The sequence below is a fragment of the Sorex fumeus genome, unplaced genomic scaffold (genome assembly GCF_029834395.1).
Source record: "Sorex fumeus unplaced genomic scaffold, SorFum_2.1 ptg000064l, whole genome shotgun sequence".
In the NCBI taxonomy this organism is placed as follows: domain Eukaryota; kingdom Metazoa; phylum Chordata; class Mammalia; order Eulipotyphla; family Soricidae; genus Sorex; species Sorex fumeus.
The window spans coordinates 4,644,715-4,669,417 of NW_026606121.1; the positions used below are offsets into that span (position 1 = coordinate 4,644,715).

The 24,703-nt window shown below is 68.4% G+C and overlaps 2 protein-coding genes across 3 annotated transcripts; one reads left to right on the forward strand and one right to left on the reverse strand.

Moving 5' to 3' along the window:
• Positions 1-4,174: 4,174 nt before the first annotated feature.
• TTYH3 (tweety family member 3) lies at positions 4,175-15,793 on the forward strand. 2 transcript variants are annotated; one of them, XM_056128377.1, is made up of 15 exons: positions 4,175-4,464; positions 9,327-9,496; positions 9,695-9,806; positions 9,925-10,145; positions 10,279-10,374; positions 10,698-10,770; positions 10,890-10,965; positions 11,453-11,508; positions 11,645-11,737; positions 12,071-12,163; positions 12,574-12,710; positions 13,275-13,448; positions 14,023-14,098; positions 14,411-14,505; positions 15,102-15,793. In XM_056128377.1, exons 1-15 carry the CDS (start codon positions 4,342-4,344, stop codon positions 15,115-15,117), a joined length of 1,611 nt encoding a protein of 536 aa, XP_055984352.1. In that variant the 5' UTR covers positions 4,175-4,341; the 3' UTR covers positions 15,118-15,793. The 2 variants fall into 2 exon arrangements, with proteins under 2 accessions (XP_055984352.1, XP_055984353.1); XM_056128378.1 differs by lacking the exon at positions 14,411-14,505 and having other exon boundaries at positions 4,177-4,464; positions 15,102-15,791.
• Positions 15,794-18,512: 2,719 nt separating this feature from the next.
• On the reverse strand, positions 18,513-23,165 carry LFNG (LFNG O-fucosylpeptide 3-beta-N-acetylglucosaminyltransferase). Its single transcript, XM_056128485.1, has 8 exons — positions 22,692-23,165; positions 20,202-20,250; positions 19,826-19,925; positions 19,610-19,763; positions 19,427-19,512; positions 19,141-19,306; positions 18,920-19,005; positions 18,513-18,831 (listed from the first exon to the last, which is right to left on the reverse strand). Exons 1-8 carry the CDS (start codon positions 23,094-23,096, stop codon positions 18,765-18,767), a joined length of 1,113 nt encoding a protein of 370 aa, XP_055984460.1. The 5' UTR covers positions 23,097-23,165; the 3' UTR covers positions 18,513-18,764.
• Between the last annotated feature and the right edge of the window lie 1,538 nt (positions 23,166-24,703).

Below are 24,703 nucleotides of genomic sequence, written 5' to 3' on the forward strand. Positions count from 1 at the left end.
CCGTCACCGAAGATGCCGGCCACCAAGCCCACGGTTCCTGCATCCTCCCTGCAGCTGAGGAGGGGCCCTGGGCTTTGTTGGGGGGAGGGGGGTGGTGGCCAAGTACCGCAGGTCACTGCAGGACAGGCTGGAGGGAGGGACGAGGCACAGACCCCCACCAGGGAGCCGGCGAGGCAGCCAGACTGAAGCGATCTGGATGGAGTCGTCGTCATCAACTTCGATAGGTCTCATGTGCATGAAGAAGAGGGTCTCACCTCTGCCCTGCCCTGGCAGAGAGCGCCCCTTGCTAGCCCTGCTCCCCCCAAGCTCAGAGTCTGGGCAGGACCCAGTCCAAGACAGTGACCCCCTGACCCAGGCCTCACGGGTGCAGGTAGCCAGAAGACCGGGCGCGAGGTCACTCCTGAGCAGAGGCAACCTGCCCTCCCTCACTGCAGCACTCTGCCCTTGCCACCCCTCCTGGGCCACGTGAATAAAGTTCCCTCATCCCCACAGCCGCCTGCGATCCTGCCACTCGTCTCCCAGCCAGTCCCCACCTGGCACGTGCCCAGGGCAGTTCTGCATCTCCGGTCTTAAGAAACCGGCCCCGGGTCATGCCCCGCTGTGCCCTGTATGGTACCAGGTGTAGGGCAGGAGCATTGCCCCAGGGTGAGACAGATGCTAAAGACACTTCCCGCGCTGTCTGGACCAGTCCTTGGTCCTGCCTGGACCACCTCCCTCCCCAGCACAGCCCCACCGGTGGGAAGCCATGTGCTTGATGGCAGAGAGGAGGGTCCAGCCCACAACCCCAAAAGGAAAAGGGTGGTGAGTGCCCCTCTCTGGGTTCTCAGGCTCCCGGGGAGCCTCTCCCGGGACCTCACCCAGAGACTCAGGGGAAGCCAGGACCCCAGCATCCCCCCCCCCCCCCCCGCCCACCGCCAGGCTCAGCATAGGGCTGTGAGGCTCCGGGTGAGTGGAAGAACACCAAACGGCGGGAGGAAAGCAGAGATGGAGGTGCTGGTCCCCAGACACTGCCGAGATGGCCTCAGCACCACTGGCCGTGACCCCAGATTTCCCCAGACCCGGTTGGGGCCCATGCCTTGCTCAGGTCACTCCATGACTCCTCAAGCACCAAGAGTGGGAGTAATTCCCAGCACAGACTCAGAAGTGCCCCTGAGGCACCCCCCAGCACCACTGTGTAGGTTCCAGACAAAAACACCCCCCGAGAAACGCCCAAAGGAGTCCGACACTCCTAGATTTCTGCGGAGACTACTGCTCACTCCCAGAGACTCGCGGTTTCATTGTTGCTACAGACTTGCTGACCGTGGGCCACTGTGGCCCCAAACAGCTGCCTAAGCGCCAACAACCACAGCACACATTCCAGCCAGCCGAGAGGGTGGAGGGTCCATCACTGTGTTTCATTGGACAGAACAGAATCCGCACACCCAGCAACAGCCTGGGAAGTCGGGCAAGCTGTGAGGTTGCCAAGGAGAAAGCAGGAATCTCCGGGGAAGGGCCAGTCCCACCTCCCAGTCCCCCCTGTCCCCCCCACACCAGGGCCTGTCTCGAGGCAACACCCCCTCCCCGCTGACCCCCGCCCACGAAGACCCTTCCGGCCCACACACTCAGACAAAAACTGCCCCCCATAGACACCAGCGCCAGGCCCACAGAGCATCCCCTGCACGTCTCAGCCTTCCCACGGGGGAGGGGGGGACGGCGCTGGACACAGCGTCCAGGCTCTTGCCCCGCCCCAGGCTGCAGGGGCCCAGGCCCCTCCCCAGGAAGGCGGCCAGACTCAGGCTGGGGAGCAGGAGCCAAGGGGGCGTTTGTCAAGCTGGAGGGAGCGTGGGAGCCCAGGCGCCTTGCTTCGGGGATTTGCATTTCTGAGGAGGGAGGCGGCTCCCCATCTCCAGGACTGGGCGCAGGCAGAGGGAAGGGGACCGGGCCCCAGCCTGGCCTGGCTCCCAGCCAGTAGGGGGTGGAGGCCTGAACGCTCCCCGCCTGGCCCATCCCAGGGTTCTGGGGAAGCCGGGGACATACAGAGCCAGCTGGGCCCACTGAAGTGAGGGTCCCAGCATGGAGCACCCACCCAGGATCCCCTGGAAACGCAGGGATCGTGACCTCGATTCCAAACATCTCCGGTCCTGGCCCCACCTGCATGCTACGGGGGAGCTGGGGTCTAGGTGCAGCGGTGCACGGGGTGACTTTGACCTTAGCCCGGAGGGAAACCAGGGAGGGACCTTCGGGAGCAGCTTCCGGGAGGTCAGTGAGCAGCTCTGGGCAAAGGGCACAGTCTGGTCAGCTTGGGGCCTCCGGGGAGGCACCGCTGAGCTTAAAGCCAGGGTATGGCCAGGAGGATGCTGCACTCTGAGGAGGGGTTCCAGACACCCCCGCCCCCACGTGAGACAGGCCATGTGTGTGAAGGAACAAAGTCTGTGCCTGGCTCTGAAGCAGCATTCGGGGGTGGGTGGGGGTCAGGGGCAGTGGCAACATCCCCCCCACTCCCCACCAAGGCAGAGGTGGCAGAGGCGAGGTCTGGGGGTGGAGACACAGGAGGAGGGAAGCGGAAGCGGAAGGGGAAGTGGCTGCTACAGCCTGCAGTTTATCAGCCCGGCATAGGGGCCGTGGCAAGGGGGGGGAGTGTGGAGGACAGTTCCAGGACTCAAGATCAGGCCCCGCTGCTCAGCGTCCAACAGCCTGGCCCTCTCCAGGCCAGGGACTGTAAGCCACACCACGTGGAGCCAGGGTGAAGAGACAGGATAGGCCAGCAGCCTCTGCTCCCGCTGGGACCCCATCCATGGCTGGGGCAGCAGCGCCCCCGGCTCAGAGCAAGTGCGGCTGGACACCGCCGCCCAGGGCCCTGGGGACCTTTCCAGGCCTGCTGCCACTTTTGTTCAGTTTTGTTTGGGGCCACACCCACAGGACTCAGTGCATACTCCTGGCTCTGCGCTCAGGAATCACTCCTGGTGGCTCTCAGGGGAAACCCGGCACTACATACCAGGCCATTGTTTGAATGTTTATTATACACAGGTCTGGGGTGATAGGACAGCCTTGCACATGGCCCGCCCCGGGTTCTGTCGCTGGGAGGGTGGTGGGGTCAGGTTGGAATGGACCTTGCAGAGATGCAGCATCTGGGGGCTTCCTCGCCCTGGAGGAGAATGCACCATCTTTTCAGGAGGTGGGGGGTCACTCTGGCCTAGAGGGCAGTCACAGGCCCCCTGGAGTGATCAGGGAGGTGTCTGTGCCGTCTGGGTGGCCTCCCGGCTTTGCCAAGACCCATCTGCAGATCTGGTGTCAGCTGGGGGGGGGGGCACTGTCGGACCCTCGGGGCTGCCTGGCCTCCTGGGCAGCCTGTCTGTCCACGCAGGACGAGGACAGGGATGGGGAGCCGGGAGGGACCTTTTCTCAGAACCAGGAGAGGGACAAACCCTGGGCAAGCAAGGGCTGCAGGTCGGCCCCTCGCTCCATTTCAATGGGCCCAAAGGCGTTCTGCAACCCCCAGACTCGCATCTGGGCTGCATCACCCCGAGTGGCAGAGAACAGCCGGGCCCGGGAACCGATATGCCAGCGCTCGGCACGTGCCCCCGGCTCACCTGGCGAGGCCTTAGCCCCGCCCCAGGAGGCGGGGCCTCTGCTAGCTCGCCAATAGCAGTCCGGGGGCGGGGCCTAAACGGGCCGCGAGGAGAGGGGCGGGGTGGGAGGCGGGGCGCGCGGGCCGGAGCCTGCGCGAGGCGGGGCGGGGGCGAACGGGGAGTACGGGTACGACGCGCGGCCGGCCAGTGACTTCGCGGGGTCCGAGCACGGGGCGTTCTGGGGACGTGACCGTGAATAGCCAATGGTAGCGCGCGAGGACGGGGCCCGGGCGGGGCGCAGGGCGTTCCGGGGGCGAGGCTGCGGCCGTGGGCCAATAGTAGCGCGGGAGCGAGTCCGAGGTCGACGCGCGGGGCGTTCCGGGGGCGGGACTTCGACCATGAGCCAATAGTGTCGCTCGAGGACCGGGCCCGGGCGGGGCCCGGGGCGTTCCGGGGGCGGGGCTACCTCCGCAGGCCAATGGCAGCGCGGGGGCGGGGCCCAGGCGGGGCGCGGGGCGTTCCGGGGGCGGGGCCGAGGCCGCGGACCAATGGCGGCGCGGGGGCGGACCTGAGGGCGACGCGCGGGGGCGCGCGGGGGGCGGCGGCGGCGTCGGCGGCGGCGAACAAAGAGGCGGCGGGCGCGGGCGGCCGAGCGGAGCCGAGCGCGGCCGAGCCGGGCCGAGCCGGACCGAGCCGAGCCGGGCCGGGCCCAGGAGCGCGCGGACGATGCGGGCGGCCGTGCGGGGCGCGCGGGGCCGCTGAGCCGCGTCCGGTGGGCGAGCGCGGCGCGGCCATGGCCGGGGTGGGCTACGCGGCGCCCTGGTGGGCGAGCCTCCTGCACCGGCTGCCGCACCTGGACCTGCGCGGGGAGCCCACCGGTAACCTCTTCCGGCCCGAGGACGCCGACTACCAGCAGGTGCCGCGGGGTCGGGACCCTCCCCGGGCCCTCCCACCTCGGGGGTCCCCCTTCCCCGGGGTCCGGAGCCGCCCCGCCCTGCGGCGGACCCGCCCTGGGCTCAGAGCCCCCCGCTCCGGGGGCGTCAGGCCCCGCCCCCTCCGCGCCCCCGGGCCAGCTGTCAGCCTGCCGGGCACCCGAGGGCCCTCCCGGCCTGACAGCGCGGGCGGCGGGGGAGGGGCGAGGGGTCTGGGCACGTGCCAGCCCCTGGACCTGTGAGAGGGGGATGGCCGTGGCCAGCGCACAGGTGGGCATCCGCGTGGGAGGCCGGCCAGGGGCAGAGCCTGGGCAGCGGGGATGCGCAGTGGACCTTTGTGGTCCCGTTCCCAGGGGCCCCAGTAACCCCCTCCCAGGGCAGAGACAGGGTGGCTCTACTGGGCTGTGGGCATTTCCTTCCTACCGGGCCGGATGCTAAGCCCCTGACGGGTTCTGGTCTCTCCTTCTAGGACTGGACTCTGGGAATCTGGGAATCCAGCTGTCCATTCTCCCAGCCCCGCTGGTCCCACCTGGGCCCCCTCCTCAGAGCCAGCTGACCTGTTTCTAGAAAGGGGGTCATTGGGGGCACAAGCCGGCCCAGAAATAGGACTGATCATGCCAGGCACCCACCTGCTTCAGCCCCAGGCCCCCAGGACCCCCGTGTGGGGGTGACCCCAACCCTCAGAGGAACTTCCAGTCTACTTCTGGCGGTGGGGGAGGGGCAGCCGAGCACCACACTTGTGCAAGTTTGGTCCCTCCTGAAGTGCTAAGGCAGTCCCCCCCAGCCCCCCAGCGGAGAGGCCCACTACCCTTGGCTGCCCCCAGCCCAGCGCCTCCAGCCTGGTCTTCCCCTGGGATCCCAGTGGTGGCCTGGGGGTGGCTGGCAGGTCCTGAGCCCCCAGTCTCCGCCCCCACCCTGCAGAGACGCCTGCAGGGACCCCGGGAAGGCTCCCCCTGCGCCGTGGGAGATCTGTGACTCACCCCTCCTGCCTCCCCTCCGTGGTGCAGAATGAGCCACTGAATAATTCACGGGGTGGAAAGCAGCCGCCAGCCTCCCCGCCACCTCGGCCTGCAGGGCTGTGCGATCAAGGCCCTGCGTGCATGCCGCTGGCCCTTCAGCAGGACGGCTGTGGGGGACTGTGGGGGTGGCTCCGTGCTCCGCACCCCACTGTGGAACCCTGAGGACTGGGCCCTGCTTTGCGGTCATCTCCCCCTGCTGCGTCCACTGACTGAGGGCAGGAGCGCCAGGAGAGGGCCAGGCATGTGGGTGTCAGGGGTGCCTCTCCGTGTCACCTTGGCCCGTTTGTGGGGTTCACCGGGGGAGCCCCACACCGTGTCCACAGGCAGAGGGCAGCTTCTCCCTGTATTCTGGGGCAGGAAGGGGCCAGTCGCTGTTGCCTGGTGGGGGGGCTAGGGGGCAGCGCCAGCTTCCTGGAGGACATTGTTGCCCATGGCAGGTTGGGGGGGGGCACGGGTTGGACAGCCAGTGGCTGAGTGCTGGGCTGTTTCCATGGAGACGCACTGCTGAGAGAGGGGGACGGGGGATCAGCCCTGGGTCAGCATCTTGGGCTGGGGAGGAGAAAGTGCTGCCGTGACAGGCAGCCTGGCATGGTGTCCGGGTGGTCCGGCGTGGGGCTGCTGCGCAGTGGACCCCCTGGCTCAGTGGGGCTTCAGAGGCCGCAGATGGCAGCTCCGTGAAACGTGGCGAGTGCATGTGGGGGCCGGGTGGGGGTGCTCCGGGGAGCCGGGCGCAGGGCCCGAGTCTGACTCACGTGTCTGCGTTCATGTAGGCGGCACTGACCGTCGCCCACCCCAGGGGCTGCCACAGGCTCCTTCTGACCTTGCCTCAGAGAGCCAAGGGAGTGAGGACCAGCCCTGACCCCCCTCCCCTCCCACACACAGGCCTGCAGGGGGTCTGGAGCCCTGCCACAGCCCAGCGCTGTCCCACAGTGGGGGTCTGGACCAGTGGGCCAGCCCCTTGCCTGCTCCTCCTTCCTCTCCAAGGAGTCGGGCAGGCTCCGGCGGGGGCCTCTGAGGCGAGGATCCAGGGCTGTAGGTGGGGGGAGGGGCTGAAGCCCCTCAGCTGGGGGATCCCCTGGTAACTAAGGAGTTGAGGCACCCAGGCCCAGCGCCCTGGCCACCCAGAGTGGCGGGAGGAGACTCGCTGCTGAGTCTCAGCTGGGCCCTCTGCACCCTTCTGCCTTTGGGGTGCCCCGGGACCTGTGTTGGGTGCAGACCCCCTGCCACAGGGGGAAGTAGCCGGGCAGGGAGGGGGACCTTGGCCCCCCCCCACCTTTGTGGGGCCACAAGCCCCCATGCCTGACCTCAGAGCCAGCTTCTGGTGCATCTCTGCTGCCTGCTGGGACTGCGCCCTGCCCTGCCCCCGAGCTGCCAGGGATGGCCACCCCTGGGACGTAGCCACACCAGTTCCTGGGCTTCTGTGAGATGGGGGAGGTCCCTCTTGCAGCCAACCAGCTTAGAACAGAGCCTTGCAGCCCCCCCCCACCCACACAGGGAGCCAGGCCAAGGTCGCCACCTGGGTGAGCCCGCGGGCCTGGTTCCTCGACATCCGGGAGGCTGCGCTGAGTCTGGGGGTACTGTCCATGGCCTGCAGCTGCCCTGTGAGGTCCTCTCCAGAGGCCAGTGGACAGGGTACCCAGTCTGTTCTGCCTTTGCCTCCCGGAAGACAGGGAAGCCCAGGCCTGGACAGCAGCCGCCGGCCTCGAGGTGTGCCTGGGCCCAGCCCCTGGACCATGTGGCCACACTGCCCTGCACAGAGCCCACTGGTGCTCGGGTGGCCAGGGGTCAGCATGTGGGCCCGGGCCTCTCGTCTCCCCAGACTAAGCACTGACATCACTCCCATCCCAGACGGAAAATTCCACTTGGCCAGCGCCCAGATCCGGCGCCGCTTCCTGCTCTCCCTCTGGATGGGCTGGGAAGCACGGGGAACCCTGGGCACAGAGGTGCTTTCCGGCCTGGAGCCACCCTTAGCGCAGCCCTGGGCCCTGGGCCCTGGGGGGAGGGTGGACTGTCCTCTTCCAGAAAGTCGCTCCAGCCTCTAGAGGTACTCGAGTCTGCGCTCTCCCAGGGGCTGTCATGACTCTCCCAGGGGCTGTCACACAGAAGCTTCTGGGAGCTGTGCAGACAGGTGGGAGGGCACTGGGGCCCTGCTTGTCACACCCCTGCGGGTGCCTTTCCACCCTGGGGTACCCCTCTTGGGTGCCAGCTTCTATTCTCTGCACAGGGTATGGGCCCCGCGTTTGCCACAGCAGTGGACCAGATGGGATGGACGGACCAGGGCTTGAGGGCTGCCCTGACTGACAGCCGTGTCCACTCAGGTGCTGATGAGTCTGAGACGCAGGTGCCGGGCAGTGGCCTCGCTGTTCTGCCTGCAGTTCCTGGGGGCATGTGGGCCCCAGTCCATGGGACTCAGGGGACGTGTACGTGGGGCAGGGGGCCCAGGAAGTCCCCTGCGCTAGGAGCTGCTGGTACAGCCCCGTGACGGCAGTCGCAGCCTCCGTCCAGGATGGGAGAGTGCCACTTGGGCTGGGGGCAGCTGGGACCCAGGGCCCCCTGTCGCCCACTCATGCGTGTATGGTTGATGAGGGCTTGTACTTGTTCTAAATTAGCTCAGCTTCGTGGCTTCGAAAAGCTTAGAAAACATCAAGAACCGAGCCACAGGCTGGGGAGACAACTTCAGGGCTGCAGGGCCCCAGGCACTGCTGGGAGGGCGCCACCTGTGGGTGTGGCTCCGAACTCCAAGGGAACAAGCTGCCCTGGGGGAGGCCCTGGCTCACCCCACTGCACTCTTGGCCCCTCCCCACTCTACCCCCCAGGGCTTTGGAACCTCCTGACGGTTGACACTTATCTGACTGTGCCTCAGTTTCTCATTTGGCGAGTGGGAGTGGGTGGTCCTGGCGCCACCCAGGCGGGGATGCTGGCCTAGAGCTCTGTGTGGGCAGCGTGCTCCCTGGCTGGCCGCACCCCATTCCACCTCCTGTCTGCCAGGCGTTGTCTCTGAGGCCCAGGGGACAGCAGGGTTGGTGGTGTCTGCCCCTCTGGATCACCGCCCGAGGGGCCACCGCACTGCAAGGGCAAGTGGCCACCCCCACACTCGGTGGCTGCCTGGCTCTGCAGGCAGCATGGGGGTCAGGAAGGCCAGCCCTAGTGCTCCTATGTTCCCTGGTACCTGGTGCCGGCCAGGGGCCCTATGGGTACCCCTCTCTGACTGTCTCTGACCCCTCCTTCCTGGTAATCCCAGCCCTCAGGTGGCTGTGACGTTCGTTCGTCCTGCGGCACCCATCTTGAAGGAGAGGTGCAGGCAGAACCTCCCCAACATTCTCCGTGTGTGTGTTGGGTGGGGGGAACCCACCCACGGTCTCCTGTCTCTGCCACCAACACTCCATGTGGTTCAGGGCCGTGGCCGCAGGAGCTGGCCAGGTAGTTCCCCCCTCCCTCCCCCCATTTGGAAAGTGGGGGGTTCGTGAGTGCAGAGGGGCCACTGGGAGGAAGGGGAGCATGGGCCTCTCACCGGCTGGGGTCTGAGGCCCGATGCCTGCAGCTGAGCCTCTTTCCCAGGCAGAATGGCCCCCGCCGGGTCGTGAGAGCGTCCGCCCCCACCAGTGCATGCAGCCTGCTGCATGTGGGGGCACCGGGCCTCCCACATCCTCCACACAGGGACCTGGGCCCTTCCCCTTAGTTCTCAGCGGGAGGGGGCGGGGTGGGGGGTGTCAGATTGGGGTCAGTGGGGCAGCAGCCCTGCACGTGGAAACCCAACAACCCAGAGCAGCGCTGAGGACACACTCCGGGGGTCTCCCACATCACCAGCTGCTGTTCACCACCCGCAGGCACTGCTGCTGCTGGGAGCCACGGCGCTGGCCTGCCTCGCCCTGGATCTCCTCTTCCTGCTCTTCTACTCCTTCTGGCTGTGCTGCCGGCGGCGCAAGAGCGATGAGCACCTGGACGCGGACTGCTGCTGCACGGCCTGGTGCGTCATCATCGCCACGCTGGTGTGCAGGTGAGGCGGGGCGGGGGCGGGGGCGGGGCGGGGCCCGGAGCGGGGGGCGGGGCCGCGGCCGCGGAGGAGCGCTGGGGGCGGGGCCTCGGAGGCGCCGCCCCCGGGGCCCGCAGCGGGGATCCGGGAGATTGGGAACCTGTCTGGCCGGTGTGGGGCGCGGGAGCCGGGCTGTGCCCTCACTTGACCTGCCCCGTCCAGCGCGGGCATCGCCGTGGGCTTCTACGGCAATGGGGAGACCAGCGACGGCGTCCACCGGGCCACGTACTCGCTGCGTCACGCCAACCGCACGGTGGCGGGGGTGCAGGACCGCGTGAGTGGGCCCGGGTCTCGGGGGGGGGGGCCGTGGGGGTGGTGGGGCTGCCCGGGGTCTGCCCGGGGCCGGGCTGCGGGCACGGGCCTGCTCACCCGCGCGCGCGCGGCCTTGCCAGGTGTGGGACACGGCGGCCGCCCTGAACCGCTCGGCAGAGCCCAGTCTGCAGAGCCTGGAGCGGCAGCTGGCCACGCGCCCCGAGCCCCTGCGGGCCGTCCAGCGGCTCCAGGGCCTGCTGGGGAAGCTGCTGGCCTACACGGCGGCCATCCCGTTTTGGAAGAACCCCTCAGTGTCGCTGGAGGCGCTGGCCGAGATCGTGGACCTCTACGACTGGTACAGGTTTGGCCCCCCGCCCCCCCCCTCCGCAGCCAGGACCCCCCAGAACCCTCTCCACAGACCTGACCCCACCCAGCACCGTGCCCGGCACCGCCTACCCCCCTGCGCCCCCACAGCCCCTACCCTGTGTCCACAGGTGGTTGGGCTACCTGGGGATCCTGCTGCTGGACGTGGCCATCTGCTTGCTGGTGCTCGTCGGCCTCATCCGTAGCTCCAAGGGCATTCTGGTGGGGTGAGTGTGGGGTCCCCTCCCCTGGGGCTCCCCAGGGCCAAGCTAGAGCCCCGCCAAGTCCCCAGCTGGCTGCAGGCGCCCCAGGAGGCTGGGTGTGGAGCCGGCTCTGCCCCGAGAAGGGGTGTGGGGATGCTGCCTGTTAGTGGGTGGCTGTGAGGTTCCCTCTGCCCCACGCCAACTGAATGGCAGGGGCAGGCGGGCTCCAGGAAAGGGGTCCCCACCGGCTGGGCTGTGGAGGGCACCCAGAGGGTCCCAGCCTCCAAGTGAGACCTGCCTAGTTCGGGGCTGTGCTGGCTCTCCCCTCACCAGCTCTGTTTACCCAGGGTCTGCCTGCTGGGGGTCTTGGCCCTCATCATCAGCTGGGGTACGCTGGGCTTGGAGCTGGCCGCGTCTGTGGTGAGTTGGGGGGAGCCACACTCCCCTCCCCTTCCCCAGCCACCCTGAAACATTAGGTGGGGACCTGCCGGGATGGCCAGGCCTGAGACGTGGTCAGTGCTGGCCTTCCTGCTCTCCAGGGCTCCAGCGACTTCTGCGTGGACCCCGACACCTATGTAACACGCATGGTGGAGGAGCACGGGGTGCTGAGTGGGGGTGAGCACTGGCATGGAGGCTGGGCTGTTGGGGGGGGGGGTGGCGGGAGCCTGGCCACTGCAGGGTGGACATGGGGAGCTGTTCCTTAGGCAGAGGGGGACCGAGTGGCCATGGGAACTGTTCTGCCCTGGCCCAAGTAAGCCCCAGGCAGGGCATGAGTGCTTCCATCCCCTCTACGGTCACACTGAGGCGACGGCCAAGCAAATGCAGCTGCAGGGGTGTTCGCAGGGCCTGGCTGTGGCTGGCCTGGCCCTCCCGCTTGGGATCTCTGCTCGGGGTCCCCACCCTGCACAGTGCAGAGGGTCCCCGAGAGTGCAGAGGTCGGAAGCCCTGGTGTTAGTATCGAGGGCACAAGTGTCTGCAGACCCTGGGGTGGCCCCTGCTCCCAGGGGCTAGGCAGTGACTTACCCCTGAGCCCCCCACTTCTGCGTCGCGTTTAATGTGGACATACATCCCCCGACACCCCCTGCATCCGCTCTCCCCTCAGACATCCTGCAGTACTACCTGGCCTGCTCGCCGCGTGCCGCCAACCCCTTCCAGCAGGTGAGTTCGGCCCTTTGCTCCCTCCCCTTGCGAGCTGCAGGTGTCGTACTGTACTGGGGGCCAGGTGTGATGCCCCAGGCTTCCCAGTCTCCCTGGGCATCCGGACCGGGCAGTCAGGGTGCCTGTCCTCGCGCAGACGCTGTCGGGCAGCCACAAGGCCCTGGTGGAGATGCAGGACGTGGTGGCCGAGCTCCTGAGGACAGTCCCGAAGGAGAACCCCTCCACCAAGGTGAGGCCAGCAGTGCCCTGTGAGCTGCCCCTCCCCCGCCCCCTCTCCTGCCCCCTTCCCAGCCTCCACACTCCTGGCCCCGCACACGGCTCCTCCTCTCCTCAGGGCAGCTGGCTCTCCGGGCTGAGAACTGTGAGAGGGGTCCTGGGCTGGTGGCAGGTCCCTCGCCTCTCCCGTTGCCCTCCTGCCAAGGCCCAAGTCGGGGTGGCAGAGCGTGCCCCAAGCCCCCGCGTCCAGCTGGCGACAGACACAGTCTGTTGTCCCTGTGGCCACAAGCAGAGCCCTGCAGTGAGTCCGCAGGGGACCCGGGGCTCAGCATGGCCTGTTCCCCAGGACCCACTGCTGCGTGTCCAGGAGCTGCTGAATGGCACCGAGGTCAACCTGCAGCACCTCACGGCCCTGGTGGACTGCCGCAGCCTGCACCTGGTGAGGACGCACACCTGAGGGGCTCTGCGCAGCTCACTTGAGGGGACTCTGCACACCTGAGGGGGCTCTGCTCACCTGAAGGGGCTCTATGCACCTAAGGAGCTCTGCACAGCTCACCTGAGGGGACTCTACTCACCTGAGGTTGCTCTATTCACCTAAGGGGCTCTGCTCACCTGAGGGGCTCTATTTACCTGAGGGGGCTCTGTGCAGCTCACCTGAGGGGGCTCTGTGTACCTGAAGGGGCTCTGTGCAGCTCACTTGAGGGGGCTCTGTGCAACTCACCTGAGGGGGCTCTGTGCAGCTCATCTGAGGGGCTCTGCACATCTGAGGGGGCTCTGCACAGTGCACCTGTGAGAGCGTGTCTCCTCTGGGCGGGCAGGGTGATGCTGAGCCTGTGTATCCTGCCCTAGGACTACGTGCAGGCCCTCACAGGCCTCTGCTACGACGGCGTGGAGGGCCTCATCTACCTGACGCTCTTCTCTTTCGTCACGGCCCTCATGTTCAGCTCCATCGTCTGCAGCGTCCCCCACACCTGGCCGCATAAGAGGTGAGCGCTCGTGGGGTGGGGGGGCGTGGGCGGGCCCGAGGGAGACCCAGTCTGGCTGGGGGTCTGGGTAGCCCTGACTCACAGGTGCTGGGGAAACCGAGCCCACAGCCTCTCGGGATCGTGGGGACCCAGAGCTGCTTAGGGTGCAGGGCGAGACCCTTCTCCCCAAGGGCCCCCACCCGCCTCCCCGCTGAGACGGTCCTGCGGTGCTCAAGCTGTGGTGACGCAACGGTGTCGTGGGGGTGATGTTGGTGCTGGGGGTTTCGGTGATGGTGGTGACATAGTGATGGTAAAGCTAGTGGTGACAGTGCTGCAGCTGCTGTGGGTGCTGGTGACTATGTTGACGGTGGTGACGGTGGCTGCGGCGCAGATGCAGCTCAGGGGCATGGCCAAGACCCCAGGCACCACTCATCCTGGCTGGGATTCTGGTCCGGACTTCCTGAGTTCACTGGTCCTCAGTTTCCCCAGTGGCAGAGCCCTGAGTGTGCCCTATGCTGGCAGGACGGCCTGGAGCGCGGGGTGGGAAGGCGGGGAGGCGGCTGAGCCCCGGGGTCCCTCCCGCAGAGGCCCTGACGAGGACGGGGAGGACGAGGCGGCACCCGGCCCCCGGCGGGCACACGACAGCCTCTACCGCGTGCACATGCCGAGTTTGTACAGCTGCGGGAGCAGCTACGGCAGCGAGACCAGCGTCCCCGCCGCAGCCCACACTGTCAGCAACGCGCCCGTCACCGAGTACATGTGAGTGACACAGCAGCCACAGACACCCAGGGCTGCCTCCAACCCTGGCCCACACGAGGTCACTCCACAGACCCCGGGTCCGGCAGGGCAGGCCGTCCCGGGCCACTCAGCTCCTGTCACTCAGAACCCTCAGCGTTGTCATGACACAGTGGCAACAGAAAGGGAGAGGATAGCATGGTGGGAAGGCACTGGCCTCGCACGCAGCTGACCCAAGTGTGGTCACCAGCTCCAAGAGGGTCCCCCAAGCACCGCCAAGAGTAACCCCTGGCCTCGCTCCGCGTGGTCAAACAGTAGAAAAGGGAGAAACGGTCCAGAGGGTGGGCGCCTGACTGCATGCTGCTGACCTGGGCCAATTCCTAGCACCACATATGGTGCCCTGAATCTGCCAGGAGTGAGCCCTGAGCACAGAGCCGGGAGTCAGCCCCGAGCACAGAGCTGGGAGTCTGCCCCATGCACAGAGCCAGGAGTCAGCCTCGAGCACAGAGACAGGAGTGAGCCCTGAGTTCCACGGCGGTGGGCCCGGGTCTGCCCAGTGGTCTCTGTGGGCAGGAGTGACTGCCCACCTCACTTGCAGGAGCCAGAACGCCAACTTCCAGAGCACCCGCTGTGAGAACACCCCCCTCATCGGGCGCGAGTCTCCGCCGCCCTCGGTGAGTCTCAGGGCGCGGGTCGGGGCGGGGGGTGTCACTTCGGTTTGCATCGGGGCCTGAGGGCGTCTGCCATAGTGGACAGGCTGAGGCCTTCAGCCCTCCTGCCGCAGCCCTGCAATTCTGCCCGGGGAGGCCCTGACCACTCTCCCCCTGCCCCTCCCCTGCCTCCCTGCGGGGCTGGGCCGCGTCCTTGAGAAGCCACACTAGCTGGGAGCCCCAGCCCAGCCCACATCTGCACCGGGAGCCTCGCCGGGGCTCCCTGGAGTTGAGGCCCCCTCTCTCTCCCCTGCACCCCTCCCCCGGGCCCTCCAGCGCTACCTGGCGGCCCTGGACTCTGCCCGACACTCGGGCTGGCAGTTCCAGCCCCTGGACAGTGGCCGACTGCGGTGGTGGCCTCAGAGCGACAGGTACTGACCCGCGGTGCTTGCCACGCCGCTGCCCGCGGGCTGCCTCGGAGGCCGCCGGCCCCTCCTGACACACCCCTGCCACCCCACTCCTCCGTGCCTGACCTCGAGGCCTCCCCTGCATGTCGGGGTGCGGACAAGCACAGCGGCTCCAGCTGTCCCTGCCAGCATGGCCCCAGCACCGCCCGTCTCGGGCTGCAGCCCCGCCCAGTTTCCACGCGCAGCCTTCTCCCCTGGGACTCACTCACGAAGGGGCCTCTGGAACCAGCTGGCATGTGGGGGCCAGGGTCCCTGAGGTAGCTTAGTGGCCCCTCAGCTGGGGCTGAGGAGCCGCCTGGGACCCCCGAGCCTGGAGACGGGCAGAGCAGCTGTGGGGCGGCCTCACCTTCTTGGGACAACGGGGTCACCGGCCTCTGCCCCCCCCCCCCATCCTGCGCAGCTCCAGACTGGCAGGCAGGACCAGGAGGGCAGTACTTCGGGCCGGTTGGCTGCGGGTGACCGGTGGACGTGAGCCCCTGGCTGGAGAAGGTGCCCCACGTGTGCTGGGCCTGGCAGCCCTGCCCTGCCTGTGCCCGCCTGACCCTGCCCTCTCCCCGCAGTACACCTCCAGCATGAGAGCCAAATACCTCGCCACCAGCCAGCCGCGCCCCGACTCCAGTGGCAGTGGCCACTAGCCGGCCAGCCGCCCGCCCGCCCGCCCACGTGCCAACCGCCCCGTCTCCCCACGCCACCGCTGGACGCTCCACCACGGGCTCCTCTGCCGCTCCCCGGCCTCCTTGCTGCCGGCCGCTCGGACCGTGGTCAGCCCGCGGCCCCTCTGCCCGCTTCCGCCTGCAGCCCGCTGGCCCACACTGCCCCGTCCCTGTGATTCTCACTCCACAGGCTTCGTGCAGCCGGACCCGGAGCCGGGGCGACCGCTTTCTCTGCCCTGCCAGCCTCCAGCCTCGCTCTCTCCCACAGTGCCCCGCAGTGCCCTGGGCCGCTGGCCGCCTTCTTGGTGCCAAACCCCACCCCTCCCCCCTGCCCCCGCAGGCCTGGCAGTGTCGGCTGTCTTTGCACTAACCTCCTTTGTCATCCTTAGGGCAGGCACGGGCCGCCTGTCCCTTCGCTCCCCTTTGCACCCTGACAGGCGCTGTGTCCCCAGGCCCGACGGGGCGCTCCCAGCTGGCAGCGATGGCGGCGGACAGCGGGGTCTGTGTGGGCTGCGGGACAGGGCAGGGCTTCGGCCCCACGGTGCTTCCAGCGTCCTGCAGGATATCTGCCCCGCCCAGGGGACCAGGCCCCCGGCTCCCCTTCCCTGCCGGACCAAATGGGCCACCACCGGCCCGCACCACGGAGGGGAGGCAAAGGGGCTGGCTGGGGTGTCCCGGGCCCCAGCCTCCAGCTGAGCCCAGCACGGCTGCCCCCGTCTCCGGCCTGGCACGCCAGCCACAAGCACAATGGCTGCCCCGCAATGTGAATGCACGGCCCGCGGGTACACCCTTGCCCCCCCTTCTGAGTCCTGGGGGCCCCTTCCCAGCCTTCCCCTCAGTCCTCTCCCCTGCACCTGCAGCCCCTCAGTCTGGAGGGGGAGGGGAGGCTGTGGGGAGTCTGCAGCACACTGAGGGGCCGGGCACGCCCCCCCACCCCACCGTAGTGTGGGGACGAGGGTGCATGAGGGGCTGTCCTGCGGGCCAAGGGCTGGCTGGGTGACAGGCCCGGCTCCACTCAGCACCCCCCAGGCCCTGACCTGGGCCTCCTCCAGCTCCGTAGGACCGTGGTCATCTGTGCTGTCGCTGTGGTCTTTTTTTTTGTTATTTTTTTTAACTGGGTTTTGAGGGTTGGTTTTTTTTCTTTGGGGGGCTTTATTTTTGTTGGCAGATACTAAAAATCTCCATGTAATTTCTGTGGTTTCTATTCAGCTTGGGTTTCATGTTTTAAAATAAACACATTTTAAAAAATCAGGCCTCTCTCTTCAGATAGGCTTGGCTGCCCTGGCCAGCTGGCCACAAGGGGGCTGGGGCAGTCGCTGTCCTGGGCCCTGGCTGGGGGCAGGTGGGGTGAGCTGGGATGGAGCCACCACGCTGCAGTCCAGGGCCTGGCCAGCAGGGGGCAGCGTGGGGGGGGGACCGGAGGCGAACGTCTAAGCCTGCAGGTGAGTGGGGTGGGCGTGGGGACCAGTGGGGTGTCGCAGGCCCTCAGCGCCGTGCAGGATCAAGGACACCTTCTGGGGATGGCCAGTTATGGGGGCAGAGAGCTGTGCTTGAACCCAGGTGGGCGCTAAGGGGACCGCCTGCCTGCCCTGCCCAAAGCTGAGCCAGGTGGACAAGACCAGGAGTACCCAGCTCGGCCAGCAGGCGGCAGCCAAGGAACACAGGGCGGGAGTGCTCAGTCCCCACCCTCAGTGCCCGTCTGGGAGCCATGTCCCCAGGGCCTCTGCATGTCCAGCCCTGGACTCAAGAAGGCTCGGGGAGCCCAGAGCGGTGGCAGGGTTCTAGTGGGCAGCTGGGCTTGGCTGACCCAGTTTCTCAGACCCCAAGCGCTCCGAGATGCCCTCACCCTCAGGTGGGCTAGGTGGAGTGGGGGGCGGGCGCACAGGCAGGGGCAGGATTGGGGCTCTGCCAGCACCAGGCTGGGGCACACGGGGTCACCTCCCACCCCTGGTGACTCACCCCAGTTCCTCTAAGCCCCCCTCCCCCAGCCACTTCCCCTTCCGAGGAGCGAGGAGGTGGCTTTGCTGCCGGCACAGAGTGGGGGAGCCTCTTCCGGACCTCTCGGGGACAGCGTGCCCCCCGCATGCTCCGGCACACCCCTCGACCACACAGGCCCCGCTGCCCTGGGTTAGCACCCGGCAGGACAGGAGGTGACTCAGCCCTGGCTCACAGGGAGGCACTGGGCCCCATTGTCCTCATGGGCAGGGCGGGCAGCACTGAGACAGGACGCGCCCCCGGCAGGGGACAGGGGAGAGGGGGCCCCTCCCCACGCCTCAGGACAGCTCAGGTCCGGGGCTTTACCGTGTGGACAGGCACACAGCTGGGGGAAGGGACAGCTTCATGGGTGCCCAGGAGGAAGAGGAAGAGGAAAAGGAAGAAGGGCTGCTGGGGGGGGGGGGGTGGAGTCCCCTGGACACTGCAGGGGAGAAAAAGGCAGCGGCAGTCCTGGGGCCCTGCATCAGCAGCCCAGGTCCAGGAGCCCTGGCCCCCACCTGCCTCTGCGGAGCACCACACCCAGCCCACCACCTTGGTTTCCCCACTTGAGAAAGAGGACAAGAATGTGGCCTCTGGCGGCCCCAAGAGCCTGGTGGGAGGTCGATCACTTTGCACGGGGGCCCCAGGCTTGGTCCCTGGCTCTATGTGGTCCCCAAGCCCCACCAGAAGTGCTCCCTGAGCAGAGCCAGGGCCAGTCCTGGATCACGGCCCAGGATGGCAGAAAAGGAAAAAAAAAAATGACGTGGCCTCAGAGCTTGGGGTACATGCAAGGGAAGTTCCTACTGTCCCCAAAATATCAGGGTGAGGTGAGGTCAGGGCACCAGAGCCAGGCCGGCCCCAAACCCAGAACTCTAAGGAGTGACTGGGCTGCCAAGTTCCCTCGGGACAATCAGTGTGGAGCGGCCCAGCCCCCAGTGGAGCCCCCACCTGGCTGAGCCCCCCAGCCCCAGCCCAGCCAAGACCACGAGCGCAGGTGGCCCCAAGCACCTTTATTCTCTGCCCCGTGAACAACAGCAACTCCCAGAACCTCCAGCCAGGTGGGCGGGGCAGGGACCCCTGGGCAGACAACAGTAAGGGCACGCGGGAGCCCCCCAGGTTGACTTCTGTTTTTTTCTGATCCACAGAAAAGGTAAGAAGACACCCCCCCAAAAAAAAAATCAAAGACAAATCCCCATCCCCCCAACCAGACCCAAAGCACAGTGAGAACCTGTGAAGCTCTACAGCGCCCACTATGGGCGAGTCTCTCTCCGGAGACTGAACCTCAGCTCTGCCCGTACAGGACAAAGCGAACCCCGCCCGATGGGGGAGAGACAGCCCCCCACCCAACCCCAGGGTCCTTGGGGCGGGCGCGAACCGGCTCATCGAGCAAAGTCTTGCAAAGAACCCCTCGGTGACCCCACAGCTGCCCTCAGGGTCTCTGACACAGAGCACGGACTTGGGGGCGCCCAGCAGAGCAGCTGCCCAGCAGCCTCTCCCCGCCGGCACCCCCACATCAAGGCACAGCCCTGGGGGGCCTTGGAGCTGGGTCCCCGGGCCCTTGGATACCAGGGGCGCCCGGGGACAGTCTGGCCGTGGCTAGAAGACAGAGGTGCGGGGACACCAGGGCGTGTCCGGGTACAGGTGGCAGTGGATGGAGCGAAACCTGCAGGGACAGAGGGGGGTGGTCTGTGGGTGTGGGCGCCACCCCACCCCGCAGCCCCGGCGCGCGCTGCCCCGCCCCGCGTCCTCACCTGGAGGGGTCTGCGGCCACAGAGAAGGGCCCCCTGATGTGCACCGCATTGCGCTTGTTCTCGAACACTCCGTAGCTCAGAGTCACCTGCGGAGCAGCAACAGGCGCTGGGGGTCCTGCTGGCCTGGCCTGGCCTGGCCCCGCCCCCGCCCCCGCCCCCGCGGCACGGCTGGAACCGGAGGCAGGTGCGGGACAGCCTGGCCTCGGGACCCTAGGTCGCACCTGTTCGTGCAGCTCCGAGGGCGGCACCTGCTGCAGATTCTCCAGGTGCGAGTGGAAGAGCCCGCTGCGGGTGAGGGGCACATGTAGCAGCGCCTCCACGATGTAGCCCACCGTGCAGTCGTCGGGCAGCCGGATCCGCTCGGCCGTGCTCAGGAAGTGGCCCCCGCTGCAGGGAGAGCCCGGTGAGCAGGCCGTCCCTAGCCCCCAGCCTGAACCGCAGGTGGGGCTGCCCCGCGGTGCCCCTGCGCCCCCCAGCACCCCTCCGGACCCGCAAGTGGGGCCTCACCTGGCCCACGGGCTCATCTTCAGCGCCAACCCCCGGCTGATGCAGAAGCCGGCCCCGCCCGTGGCGAACCAGAAGTGCACAGGGCGCTGTTGGAGGAAAGTGGGGTCAGGCGGGGTGAGCCGAGCGGCAGGACCCCCGACCACCCCCCCCACCCCCGCCGCCTCGCCGGGGTCGGGCCCTCACCAGCTTGTTGTCGCCCACTCGCTCCGTGGCCTGGATGGGCCTGTCCAGGCTGGGCTTGCCGATGTACACGTCCTGCGTGTGCCGGAAGCCGGCCAGCAGCCGCAGCAGGGCGCGCACGTTCACGTAGTTGTCGTCGTCCACGTGGCAGAACCACCTGCGGAGAGTGGGCGTCAGGGCACGCAGGGGCCGGGACCCCGCCGGCCGGCCCGCACTCACTTCCTGCCCGACGCCACGAAGCGGTCATACTCCACGGCCATCTTGCAGGACAGGGCCTGGCGACTGTGTGCGGCCGAGCAGTTCGTGTTCACCACGTTGGCTGTGGATGCGAGGGGGGCCGGTGAGCAGGCCGGCCGGGGCAGCGCCCCCCACCCCACCCGCTGCCCGCGGGACCCGCCACAGCTCTTCTGCCCAGCCCGAGACACCTGTGGTCTCCACCTAAGCTCAAAGGGCTCATTTGCATGAGAATGGGGGACAGCGACCAGAGAGGAAAGGGCCTTGCAGTCGTGGCCTCCTGACCTCGGCAGGGGGAAGGGGGGGCAGAGGGGGTGGGGGGAGGGTCGGCACCAAACCCCTCCCCGAGTCAGGGGCTCACCCCTGTGCCGGTCCAGGAGCTCATCGTCCCCGTCCGTGAAAATGAACGTCTGGAAGAAGGACAAAGGCCGCCTTGAGCACACAGCGGCGCCCCCCAAGCCTCCGCAGCACGGGCCAGGTGGGGAGGCCCGCCCACCAGGCTCGCACCTGGCCACAGGTGGGCACGCCCTGTTGACACAGGGCCTGCCCTGCGCTGCCCCACCGTTGGCACGGGGGTGAGGGCAGGAGAGGTGGCTTCGGGAAGCCAAGTCTCAGTCAGTGGGGACAAAGGCTGCGGCTGGGCGGCTGCCAAGCCCCAGGGACAAAGGGCGGGGGCGGGGGGTGGGGTGGGGGGGAGTCGGGGGAGGGTGGATCGCAGGCATTGTCCGGGCTGGGGTACCCGGCCATCTTAACAGGGCTGCATTAAGCGGGAGTGGCCGCAGCCCATTATCATACAGCTGGCCTGGTTAACTGGGCAGGGCAGGGCAGGGAACAGACAGGGCCACAGCCCTGCCCCCCTGAGCTGGCCCTCTGAGCTGTGGCCCCTTCGCCCCTGCTGGGCAGATGACCCCCCCACCCCCGGGTGCCACCACTGCAGGCCGGTGGAAGCGGGAAGGTGCCAGCCCGACCCGCCCCCCACAGCCCTTCCTGCCGCTCGGCGGGAAACTGAGCCGACTGGCGAGGCTGCCCAGGGCTCCGCAGTGCCAGGCCGGTGCCACCGTGCCAACATGCCTCCAAGGAGTGGGGCTGGCAGGGTGGGGCAGAGCTGCCGGTGCCCGCCTGGGCCCGTCCCGGCACGGGGAGGAATGTCCCCCTGGGGCCCAGCCCTCCCAGCGCGTGCCGTCTGGCCAGCCCGCCGTGGCGGCCCCGTGCAAGCCTGGGCACTGGGGGGCTGGAGCCAAGGCAGCAGGAAACCCCACTCTGTCCCAGGGGGTCCCGAGGGTCCCGGGGAGGGCCCTCTCCCACTCTCCCGGCAGCCCAGCACACAGCAGGATCCCACAACAGGCACCACCTGACAGGCCCCCCTCAACACCTTGGCTGGGGGACCGCACAGTGCAGCCGGAAGGCAGCCCCGGGCGCCCGCAGGCACGGGCTCGTCCCGCCAGCTGCCGGCATCCCGGGCCCAGGAATGCCGTGGGAGGCGGGGGCCGGCCCGTGCGGGCGCCGCGGCAGCCCGGGATTAAAAGGAAAATGCTTTCTTAATGAGATCAAGCGCGCGGCTCTCCCTCTCCCGCGCTTTGGTGGAGCCTGAAAACCAGGCCCAAGGCTATGAAGATTAAAGTCACCTTTGTTCGGTGGGAGGGCAGGCTGGCGGGATGCCCCTGCGAGCCCGGCCCTGGCCCGCGTCTGCCCCGCAAGCCGGAAGGCTCCCTTCCTTACCCGCTCAGCTGAGCAGCCCCAGCCCTGGGCACAGGGACACTCTACCCGCCCTCCTCTCCTCCCCGTGAGGCTGGCGGGGGTGGGGGGACGGGGGCAGGGGGGGACACTCGCAGGAAGTGGCATTGTTCCTGGAGCCGCAGCTCAAAGAAACACAGGATGCCAAGGTCTCCCATTGTGGGCTGGGTGGAGCAGACTTCACAGGGCCAGAGGCCAGACCCCCACCCTGGACCAGGCACAGCCAGGGGCTCCCTTGAACACCCCTTGCAGTTTGGGGTGTCCAGCCTGCTCTCCCTGGCCTCCGCGCAGTTTGCCTGGCACCTCCTCCTGAAGTCCTCCTCCTCCTCCCCATCTATTCTGTGCCCACACCGTCGGTCTCCCCGGGTCTGCCCTCGCACCAGTGCCCTGGTGGCAGTCACTGAAGAAAGGCACTGGGTGGAGCAGGCAGGATCAAGCCCCCCACCCCACTATCACATCCCAGCTGGGGGCAAGTCCGGTCTCCTGCGTGGAGGTGGGGGGCAGCACCCAGCCCCCCTGCCAGGGTCCCGCCAGGACTTGCAGTTGACATTTGCTGTGGCTGCATCCCGGGTTCTCCTGGAGGTCCCAGAGGGGGCTGCATGCGGCAGGGGGCGGGGCGCGGGGGCTGTCAGCCAGGGACTGGGGGGCCGGAGGCCCCTCATCACCAGGCAACCTGAGTGGCCGCGGCCCCGCGGGTTCCCATGGCGCGGCGCCGCCTTTCTCCGCGGGAGAAAAGGCCTTTGTTAGGGCCCCCAGGGGCCGCCGCCGAGAGCAGGGGACCCGCGGGGCTGGGAACCCGCAGCCAGACAAAACCGCCGCGCCCCCTCCCCGCGTTCCCAGGACCCCTCCCCGCCCCGACGCGCGCCCCTTCCCCTCCCCGAGCCCCGCCCCCGGCCCGCCGCGGCCCGCGGGGGAAGAGTTTGAAAGTGGGGCGTGTCCCGTCCTCCTCCTGCGCCGAGGGGCACCCGCGGGAGCCCCAGCCCAGCTCTGCGTGCGCGCCCAGGATGCGGACCGGGGGTTCGCGTGCCCCCCTCCCGCCACCCCCCGCAGGCAGGACGCTCCCGCCGGGGGGCCGGCCCGGGAGGGGCGCCCCGTCCCCGCCACCAGCGGCGCTCACCATGTCCTTGTGCCGCGAGATCCACGTCTCGAGCAGCAGGTCCAGGCGCGCGCGGTGGAACTTCTTGGTGGTCTTGACGGCGATGAAGACGTCGCGGGGCGCCAGAGGCTCCCCCGGGGTGCGCGGGGGCCCGTCCGCGGGGCGCGCGGCCCCGTCCCCGCGCGCGCGGGCAAGCAGGCCGAAGTACTCGGACAGGCCGTGCACCTGGCGGCGCCGCGCCCCAGCTGCGCCCGCGGGACCCTCGGGACCCTCGGGACCCTCGGCACCCTCGAGGCTGCGCAACGCGCGCCGGGCGCCCTCGGCGGGCGGCGGCGACGGCGGCGGGTCGGCTGTGAGCACCAGCAGCCCGGCCAGCAGCGCGCCCGCCAGCGCCAGCAGCAGGCGGCGGCCGCAGCGCTTGAGCATGGTGGGGCGGCGGCCACGCGACTCGCCCGCCCGCTGCCCGCTGCCCGCTGCCCGCCGCACGCGCCGACCGCTACCGGCGCTTAAAGCTGCGCGGAGACGCCGCCCGGGGCGGGGCGGGGCGGGGCCACGCCCCATGGGGCACGCCCCGCACTCCCATTGGCTGCAGGGCTGAAGGGCGGGGCCTGCCGCCGCGGGCCGCCGGGCCGAGCCTCCCCACGTGGGGCCGCCGCGGGGGGCTGGGAAACGCGGGGCTCACACGTGCACGCCCCGCCCGCCCGGGTTGCCCCCGGCCCAGGTCGCCGGGCTGCCGGCACGCGGAGGGGGCGCGCCCCGGGCCCTCGGGCGGGTCCCCGCGGGTGGGCGCGGACGCACACCTGCCGAGAAGGCGTCCCGGCGCGGGATGAAAGCTGGCGCCGGCCCATTTGGTCCCGGGCGCGCGGACCGCGGGGGGGCCCCACCGTGCCCCGCTTCACCCCCCTTCCCCCGCCTTCCCACGGGCCAGCAAGGCCGCGCCAGCCCACCCTCACTCGCCGCTTCCCGGCATGTCGGCATGTGGACATGCCCCTCCTGGTCCGGGGGACACGCGCACGGCCAGTCTCTCCCGACACTCCAGCCTGGGCGCTGCGGCCCATTTGCTGCAAGACCGCAGAGCAGGGGGAGGAGTGGGAGGGCGTGGTGGAGCGGGGGTTCCCAGACTTCCCGCTCCCACCCCAGGTCATTAGCAGGCAGATGCCAGAGCAGATGGGGCTGGAGGTGCCCCAGTGACAAGTCTCCCACACTGTCACCTCCTGTCATAAACCCGTCCTCCTCCTGCCACGGGGGCGGGGGTGGGGGGGGCGAGGAGAGAAGACCCCCATGGCTGGTGGGGCCCAGGGGCTGGGCAGCAGGGGCAGCTGAGCCAGGCTCTAAATCGTTCTGTCTGCAGTATCTGCCCGCCCTGTTCCTTCTCCACTCCACTATGCAGCAACCACACACACATGCACAATGCACATGCAGGCACACACATGCCCACATGCACACATGCATTCACACACATCTGCACACACATGCAGTCTGTCATCTGTGACTCCCCCAGGAGTGGCCCAGGCTCCGGCCTGTGGTCTCAGTCCCTTTCTTGCTGTCCTGAGAGCTGTCTCAGCCAGAGCACGGCTGTGACTCAAGTCTCTGCAGAAGGCATGGCTCCTCCTCCCCCCGCAGACCTGGGGTCCAGCAGCGTTTGTACTTGGTGGAGACCTACTCGGTGCTTAAGGTCAAGTTCAGCCTCCACGCACCCAGCCGGTCGTCGGGGACCCCCTACTTCTTGAGCTGGTGCCACCCCAAGGCCCTGGCTCTCTGCTCTCCAGCAGAGCAGGCACTGACTGGGTGCCCGTGGCTTGGAAGCCAGCCAAGCTCCAAGCAGAACATGGCGCCTGTGGGCTTACACCCCAGGAGCCAGTGCAGAGGAGATCGGAGGGCAGCCTGACTGGAGGAGGGCCCCCTCATGCCTTGGCAGCCAGGTGTGGAGGCGCATCATTGAGTTGTCTATCTGAAAACGACCAGACAGCCTCCAGCCTGCAGGGCCGTGGGCTTTGGCAAGAGTGGATCCATGACTCTGCTGTCAGGAGAGT

Excerpts from the sequence above, each read along its gene's own strand:
- TTYH3 (XM_056128377.1), top strand. The coding sequence starts at position 4,342 with ATGGCCGGGGTGGGCTACGCGGCGCCCTGGTGGGCGAGCCTCCTGCAC. Across the intron at positions 9,497-9,694 it reads ATCGCCACGCTGGTGTGCAG|CGCGGGCATCGCCGTGGGCT; the intron begins GTGAGGCGGGGC and ends TGCCCCGTCCAG. Across the intron at positions 12,711-13,274 it reads CACACCTGGCCGCATAAGAG|AGGCCCTGACGAGGACGGGG; the intron begins GTGAGCGCTCGT and ends TCCCTCCCGCAG.
- LFNG (XM_056128485.1), bottom strand. The coding sequence starts at position 23,096 with ATGCTCAAGCGCTGCGGCCGCCGCCTGCTGCTGGCGCTGGCGGGCGCG. Across the intron at positions 20,251-22,691 it reads TCTCGCGGCACAAGGACATG|ACGTTCATTTTCACGGACGG; the intron begins GTGAGCGCCGCT and ends TCCTTCTTCCAG. Across the intron at positions 18,832-18,919 it reads GTGGCCGCAGACCCCTCCAG|GTTTCGCTCCATCCACTGCC; the intron begins GTGAGGACGCGG and ends CTGTCCCTGCAG.